The sequence below is a fragment of the Scyliorhinus torazame genome, chromosome 7 (assembly GCF_047496885.1).
Source record: "Scyliorhinus torazame isolate Kashiwa2021f chromosome 7, sScyTor2.1, whole genome shotgun sequence".
Lineage (NCBI taxonomy): Eukaryota > Metazoa > Chordata > Chondrichthyes > Carcharhiniformes > Scyliorhinidae > Scyliorhinus > Scyliorhinus torazame.
This window is the reverse complement of record NC_092713.1, coordinates 120566147-120588419: the sequence shown is the minus strand read 5'-3', so window position 1 is coordinate 120588419 and position 22273 is coordinate 120566147. Positions and strand designations below refer to the sequence as shown.

General features: G+C 48.1%; 1 protein-coding gene across 4 annotated transcripts in view; it reads left to right on the top strand.

Moving 5' to 3' along the window:
• clcc1 (chloride channel CLIC-like 1) overlaps window positions 1-22273 on the top strand; it is a 69658-nt gene that overhangs the window by 25553 nt on the left and 21832 nt on the right. For all 4 annotated transcript variants that reach the window (XM_072511416.1, XM_072511412.1, XM_072511414.1 and 1 more), the window contains exons 6-7: window positions 7894-8031; window positions 11043-11142. In XM_072511416.1, coding sequence (XP_072367517.1) covers window positions 7894-8031; window positions 11043-11142 — 238 coding nt within the window. The remainder of the gene's footprint in view (window positions 1-7893; window positions 8032-11042; window positions 11143-22273) is intronic.

Here is a 22273-nt window from a genome sequence, read left to right as displayed (position 1 = left end):
ACATCTTTGGACTGTGGGAGGAAACCGGAGCACCCGGAGGAAACCCACGCACACACCTTGGAAGAGACCTGAAAAGTCCGATTCGATATCCTGACCCAGGTTTAGCCCTTAAAACATTACTGAAACAGGTCATCTGGTCATTTATCACCTCAATATAATGTTTTTTGCCCTGTTTGTTAAAAGGACTGGTCAAGTTTTGGCAAAAATGCGATTGGATCCTGGATTTTTTTTTTCTAAAGGATCCCCTAACATTTGGAAATGGAGGAAATTAACTTTTTTTAAAGAATATTGTTGATTTTTTTTTAAAATGTGGCTTGTCTCAGCTGTCATGGTGCAATTTGTCACAGCTGTCAAAATGTGAGCAGAGTATTCACAGCAGTTTTTTAGTTCTGGATTGACCTGAAGCCTCTTCAGTGAATTTGGAAGCTTTTAATAAAACAATATTTAATTTTCAGTTGTGTAGTTACAGAGCATCAACTAGACTGGAAAAAGCCCTCCAGGAAGAGCAGCCTAATTGTAATAGTGTTCAGTTAACACAGTGTAATGGGGACTTCCGGGTGCGGCAATGACCAGCTAAGTCGCACGTTTCGGCACCTCCCGTTTTAACGGACTTTTGGGCTCTTATCGGGAGCCCCAACGGCAATTTTCGAAGGCTGAACCCACTGTGAGGCGACATAGAAGTGAGTCCCCCCGGATGTGAATGGACAGAAGAGATAATAGTGGCCAGATTACGGAGGATCCTCTGGAGCAGCGGCAAAGAAGGGAAGTGAGAAGCAAGATGGCGGCGGAGGGAGGCCAGTTGGTATGGGGCCTGGAACAGCAGGAGTTCCTCCGGCGATGTGTGGAGGAGCTCAAGAAGGAGGTGCTGGCGCCGATGCTGCAGGCGATTGAGGGGTTAAAGGAGGCGCAGAAGACCCAAGAGATGGAGCTCCGTGGAGTGAAGGCAAAAGCTGCCGAAAATGAGGACGAGATACAGGGCTTGGTGGTGAAGACTGAGACGCACGAGGCACTGCATAAGAGGTGTATGGAGAGACTGGAAGCCCTGGAAAATAGCTCGAGGAGGAAGAACTTAAGAATCTTGGGTCTTCCCGAAGGGGCAGAGGGAGCGGACGTTGGGGCGTATGTGAGCACGATGCTCCATATCTTAATGGGAGCTGAGGCCCCGACGGGCCCCCTGGAAGTGGAGAGAGCGTATCGAGTCCTCGTGAGAAGACCAAAGGCAGGAGAAATACCTCGAGCAATAGTGGTGAGGTTCCACCGCTACAAGGACAGGGAGATGGTCCTGAGATGGGCGAAAAAGGCACGGAGCAGCAGGTGGGAGAACGCGGTGATCCGCGTGTATCAGGATTGGAGTGCGGAGGTGGCGAGAAGGAGGGCGAGTTTCAATCGGGCCAAGGCGGTGCTCCACGAGAGGAAAGTGAAGTTCGGAATGTTGCAGCCGGCAAGACTGTGGGTTACACACCAGGGTAAACGCCACTACTTCGAGACGGCAGAAGAGGCGTGGACATTTATCGAAGAGGAGAAGTTGGACTAGATTGGAGAAAGAGTGTTTGAAATGAAGTAGTGAGGTGGTGGCAAGGGACTGTGAATCAGATGGGGGCTGGGGGGAAGAAAAAAAAATTTCTTTCCCCACGAAGGGGGGACACACTCGAAGAAATGTGGGCGCCGGTGGGGAAGGGGAGGGGGAAGAAGAGAGGGAGGTGCGCCATCAAGGGCGGGGCCGAGAGGGAAGCACGGGCTTTGTCTCCGCGCTATGGAAATTGTGGCGGGAAAAGGGGGCGCAGGAAGGAGGGGGCCTCACATGATGGGAGGCTAAGGAAAAACGGAGGAAGTCGAGGTCAGCCAGAGTTTGCTGACTTCCGGAAGCAATTGGGGGGAGCAACTAAGCTAGAGAGGGATCTAGCGGGGGGGGGGGGGGGGGGGGGGGTAACTGGGTTGCTGCTGCTAAGGGGAAGGGGGAGCTGTTACGGGATGGTCGGGACGGGAGGGCGCCATCGGGGAGAAAAGCGGGTGCGTGGGATCCGGGTGAGGAGCTGGTCTAAAAAAGGGGATGGCTAGTCGGCGAGGGGGGGGGTAAAGAGCCCCCCAACCCGGTTGATCACGTGGAACGTGAGAGGGTTGAACGGGCCGATTAAGAGGGCAAGGGTACTTGCGCACCTAAAGAAGCTAAAGGCAGACGTGGTCATGCTTCAAGAGACGCACCTGAAACTGGCGGATCAGGTCAGATTAAGGAAAGGATGGGTGGGACAGGTATTCCACTCGGGCTTGGATGCGAAAAATAGAGGGGTGGCTATACTGGTGGGGAAACGGGTATTGTTTGAGGCTAAGACCATAGTGGTGGATAGTGGGGGCAGGTACGTGATGGTGAGTGGCAGATTGCAAGGTGAGGCGGTGGTGCTGGTGAATGTATATGCCCCGAACTGGGATGACGCGAACTTTATGAAGCGTATGTTGGGGCGCATCCCGGACCTGGAGATGGGAAAGTTGGTAATGGGGGGGGACTTCAACACGGTGCTGGACCCAGGGCTGGACCGGTCCAGATCTAGGACCGGGAGGAGGCCGGCAGCGGCCAAGGTGCTTAAGGGCTTTATGGAGCAGATGGGAGGAGTGGATCCCTGGAGATTTACTAGGCCAAGGAGTAAAGAGTTTTCCTTCTTCTCCCATGTCCACAAAGTGTACTCCCGGATAGACTTCTTTGTCCTGGGAAGGGCGCTGATCCCGAAGGTGGCAGGAACGGAGTATTCGGCTATAGCCATTTCAGATCATGCCCCACATTGGGTAGATCTGGAAGTAGGAGAGGAAAAGGAACAGCGCCCACTCTGGAGATTAGATATGGGACTGTTGGTGGACGTGGGGTATGTGTAAGGGTGAGGGGATGTATTGAAAGGTACCTAGAGATTAATGATGACGGAGAGGTCCAGGTGGGAGTGGTCTGGGAGGCGCTGAAGGCGGTGGTTAGAGGGGAGCTGATCTCCATAAGGGCCCATAAGGGGAAACAAGAGGGTAAAGAAAGGGAGAGATTGTTGAGGGAGATTTTGAGGGTGGATAGGCAATATGCGGAGGCTCCAGATGAAGGGCTATACAGGGAAAGACGGAGATTGCACACGGACTTTGACATGTTGACCACGGGTAAGGCGGAGGCACAATGGAGGAAGGCACAGGGAGTGCAGTATGAATATGGAGAGAAGGCGAGCCGGCTGCTGGCCCAACAACTTAGGAAGAGGGGGGCGGTGAGAGAGATCGGAGGGGTTAGAGACGAGGAGGGAAAGATGGAACGGGGAGCGGAGAGGGTGAACGGGGTATTTAAGGTATTTTACGAGAGGCTATATAAGGCTCAACCCCTTCAGAGGCTATATAAGGCTCAATCCCCGGAAGGGAAAGAGGGAATGATGCGTTTCCTAGACCAGCTGGAGTTCCCGAAGGTTGAGGAACAGGAGATCACAGGACTGGGAGCGCAGATTGAGATGGAGGAGGTGGTAAAAGGAATTGGGAACATGCAGGCAGGGAAGGCCCCGAAACCGGATGGGTTCCCGGTGGAATTCTATAGGAAATACGTGGACCTGCTGGCCCCACTTCTGACGAGAACCTTTAATGAGTCTAGGGAAAGGGGGACACTACCCCCGACGATATCGCTGATCCTGAAAAGAGACAAAGACCCGCTGCAGTGCGGGTCATACAGGCCTATTTCCCTCTTGAACGTAGATGCCAAGCTTTTGGCCAAGGTGCTGGCGACGAGGATATAGGACTGTGTCCCTGGGGTGGTGCATGATGATCAAACGGGGTTTGTTAAAGGGAGGCAATTGAATGCTAATATACGGAGGCTGCTGGGGGTGATGCTGATGCCCCCACCGGAGGGGGAGGCGGAGATAGTGGTGCCGATGGATGCAGAGAAAGCATTTGATAGAGTGGAGTGGGACTACCTGTGGGAAGTACTGAGGAGATTTGGATTTGGAGAGGGGTTCATTAGATGGGTTCAGCTCCTGTACAGGGCCCCGGTGGCAAGTGTGATTACAAATAGGCAACGATCTGACCACTTCCGACTATATAGGGTACAAGACAGGGATGTCCCCATTACTGTTTGCGTTGGCAATTGAGCCACTGGCCATAGCGCTGAGGGGCTCCAGGAAGTGGAGGGGGGTACTTAGGAGAAGAGCATCGGGTGTCATTATACGCGGATGATTTGTTGTTGTATGTCGCGGACCCAGTGGAGGGGATGCCTGAGATAATGCAGACACTCAGGGAGTTTGGAGAATTTTCAGGATATAAATTAAATATGGGGAAGAATGAACTGTTTGTGATGCACCCCGGGGAACAGGGCAGGGGAATAGACGATTTACCGTTGAGGAGGGTAACAAGGGATTTCCGGTATTTGGGGATCCAGGTGGCCAGGAACTGGGGAACCTTGCATAAGCTTAACTTGGCACGAATGGTAGAGCAGATGGAAGAGGACTTTAGGAGGTGGGACATGGTGCCCCTGTCATTGGCGGGCAGGGTGCAGGCGGTTAAAATGGTGGTTCTTCCAAGGTTTCTTTTTGTGTTCCAGTGCCTCCCTGTACTGATTACAAAGGCCTTTTTTTAAAAGGTGGACAAGAGTATTATGAGCTTTGTGTGGGCTGGAAAGACCCCAAGAGTAAAGAGGGGGTTCCTGCAGCGCAGTAGGGACAGAGGGGGACTGGCACTGCCGAGTCTAAGTGATTATTATTGGGCCGCCAACGTGTTCATGATATGTAAGTGGATGAGGGAAGAAGAAGGGGCGGCGTGGAAAAGACTGGAGATGGCATCCTGTAGGGGAACTAGCCTAAAAGCACTGGCGACGGCGCCGTTGCCATTCTCCCCGAAAAAATACACCACAAACCCAGTGGTGGTGGCAACTCTGAAAATTTGGGGGCAGTGGAGACGACATAAGGGAGTGACGGGTGCCTCAGTGTGGTCCCCGATAAGGAACAATCATAGGTTCGTCCCGGGAAGGATAGATGGGGGATTTAAATCTTGGCAGCGAGCAGGAATTGCAAAATTGAAGGACTTGTTCTTAGACGGGACGTTCGCGAGTCTGGGAGCACTGACAGAAAAATATGGGCTGCCACCTGGGAATGCATTTCGCTATATGCAAGTGAGGGCATTTGTGAGGCAACAGGTGAGGGAATTTCCGCAGCTCCCGGCGCAAGAGATCCAGGACAGAGTGATTTTGGGGGCATGGGTGGGTGATGGCAGGATGTCAGTGTGGCAGTACATATTCCCTATACAATATATAGGGAAATGGGAGACGAGGAGGAGACGATGGTGGAGGAGCTGAAGGGAAAATGGGAGGAGGAGCTGGGGGAAGAGATAGAGGAGGGGCTGTGGGCAGAGATAGAGGAGGGGCTGTGGGCAGATGCCCTAAGTAGGGTAAACTCTTCGTCCTCGTGTGCCAGGCTCAGCCTGATACAATTCAAGGTTCTACACGGCGCATATGACTGGAGCAAGGCTGAGTAGATTTTTTGGAGTGGAGGATCAGTGCGGGAGATGCGCGGGAAGCCCGGCGAACCACACCCACACGTTCTGGTCATGTCCGGTATTGCATGGGTTCTGGGTGGGTGTGGCAAAAGTGATTTCAAAGGTGGTGGGGGTCCGGGTCGAACCAGGCTGGGGGTTGGCTATATTTGGGGTTGCAGATGAGCCGGGAGTGCAGGAGGCGAGAGAGGCCGATGTTTTGGCCTTTGCGTCCCTAGTAGCCCGGCGAAGGATTCTACTTATGTGGAAAGAAGCTAAACCCCCGGGCGTGGAGGCCTGGATAAACGACATGGCAGGGTTCATAAAATTGGAGCGGATAAAGTACGCACTGAGAGGTTCGGCTCAAGGGTTCACCAGGCGGTGGCAATCGTTCCTCGACTATCTCGCAGAGCGATAAGGGAAAATAGTAAAGGTAGCAACAGCAGCCATGTGGGGAGGGGGGAGGACTCATTTGGGTCCTCGGGTTTTATGTGTGTGTTTATATATTAGTTATTTATATTAGATTTTACGAAGTTACTATTTTAGTTACTATTTCTGTTGTTTCTTATTTTGTTGTTGGCAGTTGCCGTTAGTTAGCATATTATTTATTTAAAAAACGATCAATGTATATATTATTACAAAGTTGTAAAATGGGAAATTTTTGTTTTAGTTTGATCGAAAAACTTTAATAAAATAGATTTTTTAAAAAAACACAGTGTAATGGAAGTATTTTCTCCACAGAGTGCTCGTCACTAGCATTTTTGCCGTTTCTGAGAGTTTGGTGTGGGTGATTTGGCTGCTATGTTTACTACAACAGTGACTACTCTTAATTGCTTAATTGGGTTAACACAGGGCTAAATCGCTGGCTTTGAAAGCACACCAAGGCAGGCTAGCAACACGGTTCAATTCCCGTACCAGCCTCCCCGAACAGGTGCCGGAATGTGGCGACTAGGGGCTTTTCACAGTAACTTAATTTGAAACCTACTTGTGACAAGTGATTTTCATTTCATTTTTTTCATTTTTCATGTCGCTTTGGGATGTCCTGACGAAGGCACTGTTAAGAAAATCCAAGTTTGTCTTGGTTTAATGTTGCAACTGAAAGTCAGTATCCCTGATGATACAGCATTTAGTACTGTACTGAAGTGTTCGACTAGATTATGTGCTCAAATCCTGCAGTGGACTTTGTACCTATGATCTAACTGGGTGCTGACACTGAACCAAGCAGAACTATAAGCACACATTCAAAATCACACAATCTAATGCAGTGATTTTCAAACTTTTTTCCGGCAACCCACTTATACAAAATGGTTGACTCTCACTACTCACACCATATTCACAATAGATTCTCCATAGTTACTTTTAAAAATGCCACATTTGTTGTTGGCACTTCTGTATTACAATATATAAGTGTTATAAATAAAAATATATTTTCTACTTTGTTACTTGGAGATCTAAATAATTTGTAATAAACAGATACCCTGACTCGAATGGATGGATTTCTCAAACCTACACCCGTCCTCCCAGAGCCGAGTTGAGAATTGGGGAAACATGAAGCAGCTTCATAACTGTGGACCAATTGAAAGGCAATGAGATCCCCACAGGATACACGGGAATTATCTGCTAAATTTTGTATATGGGAGCCCACTGGCTCCGAGCTGCTGACTGGGGTACTTGTTGAAACACATTCGAAACAGTCATTTGGCTTCAGGTGGGAAATGAAGGCTTGACAAAATATAATGCAACGCACTACTGGAAACTAATTCTGTGGAAAAGGAATATCTTCAGGAAAGAAACTTAAAGAGAATTGATTTATCTTTGCAACTCTTCAGTTTCAGTTGCAGACGCTGACTAATTTGACCGATCAGCTTCTGCAGAAACGGGAATCGCTGCTGGAGGCTGTCTCGGTGGCGGTGACTGTAAGTGAGCCAGGGAGGCAAGAAAGTCCTCGGCACCAGCTTCCACATCAGCCTTATGTGGCCATATATTGTACTGCAGCAAAGATTTACCCTGGAAAAAAAAATGGTCAGGCGATCTTTAGGAGTCATTTTTGGTGATCTTTTGGTCACCCATTTTACACCATCCAGGTTGCGACCCCCACTTTGAAAAATGCTGATTTAAATGTATAATGATGGCAATAAAGGACCAGATTAGCTTTAAAATGTAATTCAGATCTTTGCACAATGGGCCTCTTTACAACATATTTCAGAACTCACTTGTGGTTCCATTTTACTCTGATTCCCATCCTTTTGGGTTTAATCACTGCATCCACAGCAAAGGCCAGAAAAGTGTCCCACGCTAAGCAGCCATTTAAGTCTAGAAGACAATACTGTGTATATTTGCATATGTTGGACACTAAGTGGGACTATGGGTTTTGATTGTGAATGATCTGGTATCTCTTTGACTTTTTCCCCTTTTTCCCTCCAGATATTGGCCATGCTGACTTGTATTGTTCTAATATTTTGGATTGTATGCATCGTCGCCCCACCATTTACACAGCCCTATCGGTTCTTTTTGTTGTGCTTTCTGGTTAGTTTTGCTTGGAGCTGGGTGTTTCTATACAAGGTACAGAATTCTATGAATTATTTTATCTCATCTTCCGATTCGCCACATTACAGCATTCCGGACTTAACATTGAGTTCAACAACCTCAGACTGTGAACTCTCTCCTCCACCTTCACCCCATTTTTCTTTCTTTTAAAAAAAAATATATTTATTAAAGTTTTTTAACACAATTTTTCACCCTTACAAACACCCCCCCCCCCGTAACAAAATAGAAAGAAAACACACATAGCAAGATATATACATGATAAAACGATATGTTCCGGAGCTTTGTACACTGGCTTCCTCCCGTACATGCCAGTTTTCCAGATCTTTCATGTGTTCTCTTGCTCAAATACACCCTAGGCAGACCCCCCCCCCCCCCCCCCCTTCACAGGGCATCCCCCCCCCGGGTTGCTGCTGCTGCTGACCGACCTTCCTCTTAACGCTCCACGAGATAGTCTAGGAACGGTTGCCACCGCCTGTAGAACCCTCTCAAGGCAAACTTTATCCTCTCCAGCTTAATGAACCCAGCCATGTCGTTTGTCCAGGCCGCCACGCGGGGGGGCTTTGCCTCCTTCCACATTAGCAAGATCCTTCGCCGGGCTACTAGGGACGCAAAGGCCAGAATGCCGGCCTCTTTCGACTCCTGCGCTCCTTGCTCGTCCACTACTCCAAATATTGCTAGCCCCCAGCTTGGCTTGACCCGGACTTTCACCACCTTAGATATTGTTCCCGTCACTCCTCTCCAGAACCCCTCCAGTGCCGGACATGACCAAAACATATGGACATGGTTTGCTGGACTTCCTGAGCACCTCCCATATCTGTCCTCTACCCCAAAAAACCTACTCCACCTCGCCCCCGTCAAATGCGCTCTGTGAACCACCTTAAATTGTATCAGGCTGAGCCTGGCACACAAGGAGGAGGAATTAACCCTACCTAGGTCATCAGCCCATAGCCCCTCCTCAATCTCCTCCCCCAGCTCCTCCTCCCATTTACCCTTCAGCTCCTCTACCAACGCTTCCCCCTCTTTCATCTCCTGATATATTGCCGACACCTTGCCCTCTCCCACCCATACGCCCGCGATCACCCTGTCTTGAATTTCCTGTGCCGGGAGCAACGGAATTCCCTTACCTGCCGCCTCACAAACGCCCTCACCTGCATGTATCTGAAAGCATTTCCCGAGGCTATCTCAAACTTCTCCTCTAGTGCCCCTAGGCTCGCAAACGTCCCATCAATGAACAGGTCCCCCATTCTTCTAATCCCCGCCCGATGCCAGCTCTGAAACCCCCCGTCCATCCTCCCCGGGACAAACCAGTGGTTTACCCTGATCGGGGACCACACCGAGGCTCCCATTGCACCCCGTGCCGTCTCCACTGGCCCCAAATCTTTAGCGTTGCCGCCACCACTGGACTCGTGTACCTTGACGGCGAGAGCGGCAGCAGTGCCGTCACCAGCGCCCCCAGGCTCGTTCCTTTGCAGGACGCCATCTCCAACCTCTTCCATGCCGCCCCCTCTCCCTCCATCACCCACTTACGGATCATCGCCACATTTGCTGCCCAGTAGTAGCTCCCTAGGTTCGGCAGCGCCCCATTTTTATTTCTATCAATTCATTTTCATTTCTTCAATCAATCCAATTTTCCCTCACTATTGTCTCCCCTCTCCTCCCCCACCCCAGTTGAGCTATTTGTTCCCTGTTTCTAGTTGCCCTTTGACACACTGATTACCTTTGTTCTGCCTTTAACTCATTCTGATCTCTTAATGTTCCACTATCAGCAGCCTTAGCCTGGTTTGGGCTGGTTTAGCAAAGTGGGCTAAACAGCTGGCTTGTAATGCAGAACAAGGCCAACAGCGCGGGTTCAATTCCCGGCCTCTCCGAACATACGCTGGAATGTAGCGACTAGGGGCTTTTTACAGTAACTTCATTGAAGCCTACTTGTGACAATAAGCAATTATAATATTATTATTATCATAGAGGGATCTGGGTGTTCTAATATATGAATCCCAAAAAGATAGTATGCAGGTACAGCCAGTGATTAGGAAGGCAAATTGAATGTTGGCATTTATTTCAAGGTGAGTGAGATATAAAAAATAGGGAAATTTACTGCTGCTGCACAGGGCCTTGGTAAGACCACATCTGGAGTACTTTGGTTTTCTTAATTCGAAAAAGGATATAATTACGTTAAAAGCAGTTCAGAGAAGGTTCACGGGACTTATTCCTGGCTCATCTTATGAAGAAAGATTGAACCTATTCCAATTGGAACTTAGAAGAATGATAGGTGATCTTATTAAAACATACAAGATCCTGAGGGGACTTGATAGGGTGGATATGGAGAAAATGTTTCCTCTTGAGTGGGAGACTACAATTGGGGGACACAGCGTAAGAATAAGAGATCTTGTGTCCCTTTTCAGCCGGACACAAGAATATTTTTCCCTCAATGGATCGTTAGTCTGTAGAATTCCCTTCCCGAGAAAACATTGGAGGTTGGATCATTGAATTTTTTCAAGGCAGAATTAGATTTTTGATAGACAAAGGAGTCATGGGTTATGGAGGTACCAGACAAAAAGTGTTGAGATCACAACTGGATCAGCCATGATTTATTGAATGGTAGATCAGGTTGGAAGGATTGAATGGCCTACTCCAAATCCTATATTCCTAACGAGCAATACCATAAGTATATGTGGAGCTTGAACTCAAAATATCTGGTTTTGGTTTTAATATCCTGTACCAACCCTAGTTGTCTATGTGGGCGCATTCTCCCCAAAAATGTAAAAAACCTTGTAATGCGAGTCAGTATTTGTATTATTTTCCTATTAGGCTGTATGTTTTCCACAGAAGACAGTTTGATGTATTTCTAAGAATTGTTCTTCACTGGGCTATGGTGCACTTTTGTATGCCGATTTGTTAGCTTCCCTCAACTCCACTACGAGTGTCAGGGCTTCCAAAAAAAAAATGCAGTTGGTTGCTGATTGCACAGTCTGACAATTTTCAGAATGCAAGTCTCTTCAATTTGTAAAACCTATTTATTTTCACAGACAGCTTTTGCAAAGCGACAGGCTGATTTCGCCAAGTTACAACTTGACAAACCTATGTGTACAGGGGTACAAAACATGGACTGGAAGGGCAGTCTGGCTGGTGAGTAAGCTTTATTGAGAAAGTTTAATTTTTGAATGAAATTAAACAATCCCTCTTGCTAATTATTGGCCCTGTAAACTACAAGCTTATCAGTGGCTGTTGTATTACAGCAGCAAGAATATTTTATCAAACAGATACATCTGCAACACCAGAAAAGTACTTTGTTTTAATTGTGTTCTTTAACATCACAGAACGTTAAAATTGTCACTACTGGTGCTTATTTAGTTACAGTTTTTACTAGTGACTGTCTAATTTGATTTGCTATTTAAAGTTTTGTTGAAGTATAATTTTTTCCCCAAATATGTTTATTAAACATTTTTCACAATAAAAATCATGCAAAACAATTAACCAAAGTTACGCAATAAAAGATCAAGACTAACGAACAAAAGCACATATTAACCTAACCCCAAAAACAAAACTAAATCCTCTAACAGCCGACGGTGACTAGCTCCTTAAAAAGGGAAATTAATGGCTCCAACTTGGGTAGAACCCTTCTTCCGACCTCTATTGGGGACTTGATATTCTCCAAATGTAAGAAAGACATGAGGTCAAACCAAGCCAAGGCACTGAGCGGAGTAGGAGACCTCGTCTCTGGGCTATAAACGAGGTGAAGACAAGGACATCCGCCTTCAGCCCTGTCTGAAGCTGGCGAGTCTGATACCCCTAAAAATAGCCACCAGCCAACATGGATCCAAATCACCATCAAGTATTTTCGACATGGTGTTGAAGAAAGAGGCCCAAAAGCTTACCAACTTGGAACAAGTCTATAACATATAGGAGTGTAGTTAGCCAGCCCCAGAGCAACGCTCACACTTGTCCTCCACCCCAGAGAAAAATCCACTCTTGCTCGCTTTCGTCAGATGCACCCTGTGGACCACCTTCAATTAGATCAGAATTAGCCGAGCCCATGAAGACGTAGAGTTGACCCTGTGTCGAACCTCACTTCATATTTCATCATCCAGAATGGGACCCAACTCCTCCCATTCCGCCCTCGTCTCATTCAACAGAGCTGACTCAGCTGAGAGGATATACCCGAAATAGTCCCCTCACCAGACCCGGCCAAAGCCAAAATCCTCTTCGACGCGGAAGAGGGCGGCGCCAAAGGAAAGGAAGGAAAAGCTTTGCACAAAAAATCATGAATCTGAAAAGACTGGAACCAAGCTGTTGGCATTTCTCCGTCAGCTCCTTAAAAACTGGCAAACCTCCATTTCTCAAACTGGTCTCCAAACCCTCCCCTTCCATGACTTGCTGGCAGAAAAAGGTGGTTATTGCAGGAGGGGGCTAGCGAAGACCTGGAACAGAGCTTAAAATGCTGCCTGAACTGCGTCCAGATTCTCCGGGTAGACACCACCCTGGATTCAGGGAAAATCTTACTGAAGAGAAAGGCAACAGTGAGGTTACTATTGCACCAAGGCTACCGTGCAGGAGCTCGCTTCCGTTTGTCCCCATATGGAACCAGGATCACTGAACCACAACAATGTCTTCTGAATATTAGCTGCCCAATGATAAAACAGTAAATTGGGTAGAGCCAAGCCCCGCCTATCTCTGGAGCAAAGCTCCACGGATCCTTGCAGTCTTACCCACCCAAATAAAGGAAGACGTTAATTTATTGACTTTGACAAAAAAGGACTTGGGGAGAAAGATGGGGAGAAAAATAAATGCAAATCTCAGGAGTACCCTCATTTTAATAGTCTGAACCCTGCCCAGCAAGCACAGGGGGAGGTTATCCCACCTCTGTAAGTTAGACTTGACACCATCAACCAGACACTATCATTTAATTAATTTTTTTAATTTTTTCAATTAAGGGGCAATTTAACACGGCCAATTCACCTACCCTGCACATCTTTGAGTTGTGAGGGTGAGACCCATGCAGACACGGGGAGAATGTGCGAACTCCACACGGACGGTGACCCAGGGCCGGGATCAAACCTGGGTTCTTGGCGCCCCGTATAATTTAATTTATGAAACAAAGCCCAATTAGGGGTCACCTGGACCCCCAGATAACAAAAGCTAGTCTTGGCAGGGTAAAAAGGTAGTGGCCCCAGTTGGGCTCCCTTCCCCAGGGGGCGTGGGGGCGGGGGGGGGTTGACCGGGAAGCATTCACTCTTGTCCAAGTTCACCTTGTACCCAGAGAAGGAGTCAAAACTCCCAAGCAGCTTCATTATCTCCATAAAGGGTACTGGGTCCTATAATATTGAGAAGTAGGCCATCCGCGTAAAGAAAACCCGAAGCTCCACCGCTCCCCGATTCATTCCCCCTCCACTTAACAGAGGATCTCAGTGCTATAGCAAGCGGTACTATTGCCAACGGGAACGGAGACTGTGGATTTGTTGAAAATGAAGGAAATAGAGGCCTGTGTGAAGGCAGAGGGCAACGCACCCCGGAAACGAATCATTAAACATATCCAGAGTTAAAGGTACCAACTGCTTCTCAAACTTACTATAAAATTCAGTGGGGAAGCTATCGGGGCCAAGGGCTTTATCAGTCTGCAACAGCACGGCAGCACTGTAGCATTGTGGATAGCACAATTGCTTCACAGCTCCAGGGTCCCAGGTTCGATTCCCAGTTTGGGTCAATGTCTGTGCGGAGTCTGCACGTTCTCCCCGTATCTGCGTGGGTTTCCTCCGGGTGCTCCGGTTTCCTCCCACAGTCCAAAGATGTGCAGGTTAGGTGGATTGGCCATGCTAAATTGCCCTTGGTGTCCAAAATTGCCCTTAGTGTTGGGTGGGGTTACTGGGTTATGGGGATAGGGTGGAGGTGTGGACCTTGGGTAGGGTGCTCTTTCCAAGAGCTGCTGCAGACTCGATGGGCCAAATGGCCTCCTTCTGCACTGTAAATTCTATGAAACAGAATGCATTTCCTCTGGGGCCCAATGGGAATTCCATTGCTCTTCTCCCCCTCCTCGGCTGAGATGGATAAGCTGTCCAAAAAGTCAGTCATAACTGATCTCCCAGCCGGAAGCCCTAATCTACAGAGACCCTCATGGAACGAATCAAAAGCCACAATAACCTGAGGAGGGGTGGAAACCAGCTCGAGTTACGTTCCTGTACAATCTCCCGGGAACCCGCCAGTCGCTTCAACTGATGAGCTAAGAGGCGCCTGGCCTTCTCCCCATATTCATAAAACATACCCCTTGAGTGTCGCAGCTGGTCCACTCCACTAACAGCCGAGGTGCTTTTGAGCACCTTGGCGAAAGAATTCGGTAAGCACTGGCAGGTTTGTCAGAGGACCTCGGCAAATCGATGGAAGAGGCCAAGGCCCCATCGAGTGGCTTAGAGAAATAAAAATTAAGAGACTATAAGAAATGTTTAATAAGAAATTGAATCCTCTAGTAGCTCAGGAACTGGAAGGACTCTGATGTGGCATCACAGTTGTAGCGGTAGCTTGTGGTGTCCTCATACATCATGCAGCAAAATGTGTAAAATCCAATGTTGCAGCTTTCAGTGGTCTAATAACTTTAAAGACTCAGACAAATTTTGTTAAATATACAATATGACCAATGTCAACTTATGAGTGATTTGAGAGATTGTGCCCATTTTGAAAGTTTTTTTTACCTCGTGCTTTTGCTCAAATTTATTAGCATTTTGCAAATTGCAAAATATGCCATGATCCAGCACAATTGGCAGTTTTTAAAACTGAGCATTTAAAAAAAAAAAATTTGCATAGTTCAAAATGGTAACTTGGTAAAGTTGAGTAAAACAACTGAAATTAGGTTTATAACAAACATTACATATTTTTTAATTGCTTCGTCAATTCACTAGTTTGAGTAATTAAATTTTAAATTATGTTCATTTTTAATAAACACATCACAGAATCATAGAATTTACAATGCAGAAGGAGACCATTCGGCACATCGAATCTGCACCAGCCCTTGGAAAGGGCACCCTACTCCACCCTATTCCCGTAAGCCAGTACTTAACCTTTTGGACACTTATGGGGCAATTTATCATGGCCAATCCACCTGACCTGCACATCTTTGGACTGTGGAAGGAAACCGTAGCACCTGGAGGAAACACGCGCAGACCCGGGGAGGAAGTGCAAACTCGGGCGGCACAGTGGTTAACACTGCTGCCTCACGGCGCCGTGGTCCCGAGTTCGATCCCGGCCCCGGGTGACTGTCCATGTGGAGGTTGTACATTCCCCTGTGTCTACATGGGTCTCAGCCCCACAACCCAAAGATACGCAGGGTAGATGGATTGGACACGCTAAATTGACCTTTAATTGGAAAAAAATGAATTGGCTACTTTAAATTTATATAAAAAAAGAGAAGTGCAAACTCCACACAGTCACCCAAAGCTGGAATTGGACCGGGGTCCCTGGAGCTGTGAAACAGCAGTGCTGACCACTCCCACTATTTCAAGTTATATTGCCGAAAATTGACAGTTTCTTCGTAAATTAAAAGAATTGCATTTAAAAGCTTTCAAAGCGCACGCTTTAGTGTTCTTGTGCCTGAAAGAATCAGTTTAGTTTTTAAAACTACACTGAAGTCCTGCCCCAGAACACATTTAGTAGAAGCTCCCAATGTTGCCTAATTCGCCCTGCGAAAATGGCCAATTGAATAGGGAAGGCTTGCTTCCAGTTTTTAAAAATATCACAAAAGCTTGTGGATAGTATCCTAGGTCCAAGCATGCTTCACCAGTGACCTTCCTTCCGTCATAAGGTCAGAAGTTGGGGGTGTTTGCAGATGACCGCACAATATTTAGCACCATTCGCGACTCCTCAGATCCTGAAACAGTTCATCTCCAAGAGCAGCAAGACTTGGACAATATCCAGGCTTGGGCTGACAAACGGCAAATAACATTCACGCCTCACAGGTGCCAGACAATGACCATTTTCGAGAGGATCTAATCATCGCCCTCTGACATTCAATGGCAGAATCTCCCACTATCAGCATCCTGGGGGTTACCGTTGACTAGAAACTGAAGGTCAAAGGCTAGATATCCTGCAACAAGTAACTCACCTGCTGGCCCCCCAAAGCCTGTCCACTATCTACAGGGCACAAGTCAGGAGTGTAATGGAATACTCTCCACTTGCTTGGATGAGCGCAGCTCCAACAACACTCGCTTGACACCATTGAGGACAAAACAGTCTGCTTGATTGCTACCCCTTCCACAAGCATTCACTCCCTCCACCACAGATGCACAGTGGCCACAGCTGTACCATCTACAAGATGTACTGCAGGAAGTCACCAAGGTTCTTTAGGCAGTACCTTTCAAAACCGTGTATTTCAAACTTTTTTTTACCAACCGGCCAACCTTCGAGATCCATGCCGACTGACCTTTGCAACCCATGCCGTAGACCTTCGCAATCCACACCGGCCAGCCTTCGTGACCTACGTTGGCCGACATTCGCGACCCACAATTTTCTCTTACTTTAATGCAAGAGGTGAGCCTGCTTGGTCCTCACGATCTCACTCTAATCAGGTTCACAGGAGGAGAGGGCTATGCACTTATCGGATTCAGCCTGTTCCTTAGTGCCGTCTTAATTTTTGTGAGGTCAGAAAATCCAACCTCTCTCATGTAGGTTGTTGTGAAGGAAAAAGCAGAAAAATGCTTGTTTTCTCAGCTCCGGATACTCCTCGGAGATGCTACTCCAGAATGCTGACCGTTTCATCGACTTGTGCCGTGTTTTTAATGTGCTGTCAAAGCTGAGGCGCAGAAGTTTAATCAGCTTCATTTGGAGTCAGGCTTGCCAGTCCATTTACAGTTTCCTTACTAATGCTGTTTTCTTCGATGTGTCGTAGCAGTGCGGGGAACATGTAGTAATTTTGGCTTTGCATTCGCAATTGCCAAACTTTCAGTGACATTTGGAAAGCTGTGATTGCTTCACAGTGCCGAAAGCAATCAACATCCTTCCATTGCAATTTGAGGTTCAGTTCATTTAGAATTGAAAAGAACTGCAAGATAAGACATAGTTAGCATCCAAGTTTCATCAGCAAGCGAATCAGCCAGAAAGGAGGAGGAAAGCGTGGATTTCGTACTTCAGTTCGTAAACTGAGTATCTCCCCCATTGACTGACCATTACAGTAACTCTTCAAGCGGAGGAAGTCCGTCATTGGGATTGACTGGTCACTGTTTCGATTCAATGCTTTAATGTAGTCTAAAAGGTCAGCAAAAAACTTGCAGCCATCCTTCAGTACATCGAGGATGACAATGTGATGATTTCCCATGGCTTTCATTATATCGCTTGCCAAACGTTCAGTTCTGTCCATGATTAAACCATGAGGAATATATACTCTTTCCAGATCATTTGAGTAATGTTTAGGGATGCAAAACAGATGGATGTCATAGCCTTATTCATCATTGGTGATCACCACGCAGTCAGCCACCGCCATGCCCAGATTGCACTTTGACCCTGGGTTCAGGTCACAGAACTCCCGTGCCGCATGCACCGATGAGCTGGTCGCGACCGCCATGTTTAAAGCCGCTCCCAGCCAGCATTGTTATAAGCCGGCTGCTGCGGCTGTTGCACGTGAATTCCCACGATCGGGAACGGCACGATGGCTGGCCCCACGACCCTCCCGACACCTGTGGGTCGCGACCCCCACTTTGAAAATGCCTGTTCCAAACCCACAGCCACTACCGCCAAGAAGGACAACAGCAGCAGATACCCGAGAACACCACCACCTGGAGGCTTCTCTCCCAGTCACTTACCATACTGACTTGGAAATATATTGCCATTCCGTCATTGTCACTGGAAATCCTGGAATACCCTCCCCAACAGCACCTCTGGGTTTGCCCCCACCAGATGGACTGCAATAGTTCAAGAAGGCAGCTCATCACCACCTTCTGAAGGGCAACTGTGGATGGGCAATAAATGTTGGCCAAGCCAGTGATGCCCACATCCTTTAAATTAATGAAAAATTGTTTCAAAACTTGAATTGTAAGTTCAATCGGAATTCTTTAAAGTGAAGCAATGGGTCCTCACTGAGTCCCTGGACATGCCCTTGAATCCTGCGCAGGCCAACTGGCGGGTGTGTTCGCAGACATCTTTAACCTCCCCCTATTCCGTTCCGAGGTTCTCCGCTGCTTCAAGAAGACCACTTTCATATCGGTGCCAAAGAAGAACCAAGCAACGTGCCTCAACGACTACTGACTGGTGGCCTGACATCTATTATTATGAAGTGCTTCGAGAGGTTAGTCCTGAGACACGTCAACTCGAACCTTCCAGATTGCCTTCATCCACTGCAATTCACCTACCGTCACAACCAGTCCACAGCAGATGCTGTCTCCCTGGCCCTACACTCATCCCTGGAGCATTTCGACACAATGACACCTACGTCAGTGTTCGTTGACTACAGCTCCGCCTTCAACACCATAACCTATGCCTTCAAACTCCAAAACCTAGGACTCGGCTCCTCCCTCTGCAATTGGATCCTCGACTTCCTGACACAGACTGCAATCTGTAAGGATAAATTACACCTCCTCCACAATAGTCCTCAATACCCGCAAGCCTCCATGCGTAGCCTGCTGCTATACTCCCTATATACATGATTGTGTGGCAAAATTTGGCTCTAACTCCATCTACAGGTTTGCTGATGACATGACCATCGTGGGGCGGATCTTAAACAACGAGTCAGAGCACAGGAGGGAGATAGAAAATTTAATGGCATGGTGCAACAACAAAAATCTTTCCCTCCATGTCAACAAAACAAAGGAACTGGTCATTGACTTCAGGAAGCGAAGTGCTGTCCACGCCCCTGTCTACCAATAGTGCCGAGGTGGAGAGGGTTGACAGCTTCAAATTCCTAGGTGTGCACATTACCAACAATCTGTCCTGGTCCGCCATGACCAAGAAAGCACAACAGTGACTATCCTTCCTCCGGAAATTCGGCATGTCCACAATGACTCTTAATAATTTTTTTTTTTCGTCCATGGGACGTGGGCATCGCAGGCTGTGCCAGCATTTATTGCCCATCCCTAACTGACCTTGAGGGGGTAGTTAAGAGTCAATCGCATTGCAGTGGGTCTGGAGTCACATGTAGGCCAGACTGGGTAAGGACAGCAGATTTCCTTCCCTGAAAGATATTAGTGAACCAGATGGAGTTTTTTTTTTTTTTTAGATTACCATAGAAAGCATTCTTTGTGGCTGCATCACAGCTTTGTATGGCAAATGCTCGATCAAGATCGTAAGAAACTACAGAGAGTCATGAACACAACCCAGTCCATCATGCGAACCCACCTCCCATCCATTGACTCTGTCTGCACCTCCCGCTGCCTGGGGCAAGCGGGCAGCATAATCAAAGACCTCCCCCACCCAGGTTATTCTCTCTTCCAACCTCTTCCATTGGGCAGAAGATACAAAGGTTTGAGAACACAGACCAATAGATTCAAAAACAGCTTCTTTCACTGCTGTTACCAGACTCCTGAATGACCCTCTTAGGGCCTGAACTGATCTTGTGGATTAAACTGATCTTTCTACTGTAATGGGCCAGGGTTTAGAGTACCCCAAAGTGTATCATGGAGTTCACCTGACCCACAACTTTTAATAGATTGTGATATGGGGAGCACACGGCCCACTCTACAGGTGTGGTACAGCAGAAATGGAAAAGTATTTTTTAAAGCAAAACAATGTTTATTCTATGAACTCAAGTTAACTTTTTTGAAACATCGTGAACATCTTAGCAACCATTAATTAAAATACAACCCCCAAAGAATACAACACTAATAATGCTTAATAATTTCCCAAACAACATCCAGAAGACAAAGGAAACACCTTTTAACAGAAGCACATTAGGTTACATTCACTACTGAGAACATTTATAATTCTGAATTCACCAAATGATCAAGAGATATTTGCAACGCGCTCACACATCCTCTACTCCTTCAAAAAATCGGCTCATCCTCGCCCTCGTGAGGTGCGCTCTATATGCCACCTTCAGCTGTATCAGCCCCAACCTCGCACATGAGGTGGAGGCATTCACTCTCCGGAGCACCTCACACCAGACCCCCTCCTCTATAACCTCTCCCAGCTCTTCCTCCCACTTTGCTTTGATCCCTTCCAGTGGTGCCTTATCCTCTTCCAGAATAGCTCCGTACACCGCTGACACTGCCCCCTTCTCCAGTCCTCTTGTCGTCAACACCTCCTCCAGCAATGTGGAGGCCGGTTCCTCTGGGAAGCTCTATCTCCTTCCTGGTAAAATCCCGAACCTGCATGTACCTAAACCCTTCTCCCTGCTCTAGCCCATACTTCGCTTCCAGCTCCCTCAATCCTGCAAACCGACCCCGAAGAAACAAATCTTTTAGCGTCTTAATCCCCTTCTCTTCCCATTTCCGAAAACTTCCATCCCACCTCCCTGGCTCAAATCTGTGGTTCCCCCGAAGTGTTGGTGAAACTGCCTCCAGATTTTCAATGAAGCTATTATTACCGGACTCCCTGAATATTTCCCCGGAGCTATCGGGAGCGGCGCTGTTGCAAGTGCCTTCAGCCCCGACCCCCTGCACAAACTCTCCTCCATTCTGACCCACTGAGAATCAACCCCTCTGACCCAGCTCCGCACTTTCTCCACGTTCGCCGCCCAGTAGTAGTACAACAAGTTCGGGAGACCCAAACCCCCTGCCTGCCTTCCCCTCTTTAGCAGCACCTTTCTCACTCTGGCCATCTTCCCTCCCCATATGAATGAGGTAATCCTTCCCTCAATCTCCCTGAAAAAAGTCCTTGGCAGGAAAATCGGTAGGCATTGAAAAATAAACAGAAATCGCGGCAACACATTCATTTTAACCGCCTGTACCCGACCTGCCAGTGACAGAGGAAGGCCGTCCCACCTTGCCAGATCAGCTTTCACTCTCCCCACCAAACTAGTGATGTTGTACCTGCGAAGCCTCCCCCACTCCCGGGCAACCTGCACCCCCAGATACCTAAAATGAGTCCTTGCTCTACGGAATGGCAGCCCCCCCACCCCTGCCCCCACCCCCGGCCGAGACACCACAAAGTACTTCAACTTGTACCCCGAGAAAGACCCAAATACCCGCAGTAGCTCCAATATTCCTCCTATCGACGCACTCGGCTCCGACACATACAGCATCAAGTCGTCGGCATATAAGGACACCCTATGCTCTATCCCCCCCCCCCCGCACTATTCCTTTCCATGCTGCCGAACCTCTCAATGCGATGGCCAACGGCTCAATCGCAAGTGCAAACAGCAGGGGGGACGACATAGGACATCCCTGTCTCGTCCCACGGTGGAGAGAAAAGTATCTCGAACTGATATTATTTGTGCGGACACTCGCCTTCGGTTCCTTTATATAATAGCTTTACACAGTTCACAAACCTTGGTCCAATCCCAAACCGCTCCAGCACTGCCATCGGGTACCCCCATTCTACCCGATCGAACGCCTTTTCGGCGTCCAATGCCACAACTACCTCTGTTTCCTTTCTTTCCGCCGGTGCCATAACAACGTTCAAAACCCTCCTAATGTTCGAAAACAGCTGCCTCCCTTTCATGAACCCCGTCTGATCCTCCCCTATCACCTTTGGAAGGCACTCCTCCAGCCTACCCGCCAGTACCTTCGCCAACACTTTTACGTCCACGTTCAGAAGTGATATGGGCCGATACGACCCACACTCCGTCGGATCCTTATCTTTTTTTAGTAACAGGGAAATCGATGCCTGCCCCAAGGTTTGCGGTATCACCCCCTTCCCTATCGCCTCCTCCAACATCCCCATCATCAGGGGTGCCAACCTATCCCCAAATTTTTATAATATTCCACCGGAAACCCATCCGGCCCTGCCACCTTCCCCGACTGCATCCTCCCAATCGCATCCTTTATCTCCTGCTCCACTATTGCTCCTTCTAATGTAGCCCTGTCCCCCTCCCCTAGCCTCGGGTACTCCAACCCATCGAGAAATTCCTGCATCTCACGGTCTCCTCCGAGTGGCTCTGACTTGTACAACCTCATAAAACTCCTCAAAAACCTTGTTAATCAGCACTGGGGCCACCACCAACTTCCCTGCCCTATCCTTCACCTGAAGAGTTTCCCTTGCCGCTGCCTCCCTCTGGCCTTATCTCCATGTTCATAAACTGCACCCCTTGCTCGTCTCAGTTGGCGCACCGCCTTCCTGGTGGACAGTCGGTCGAAGCTCGCCTGTAGTTCCTTCCTCTTTTCCAGCTTCGCCGGGTCCCCATCCTCTG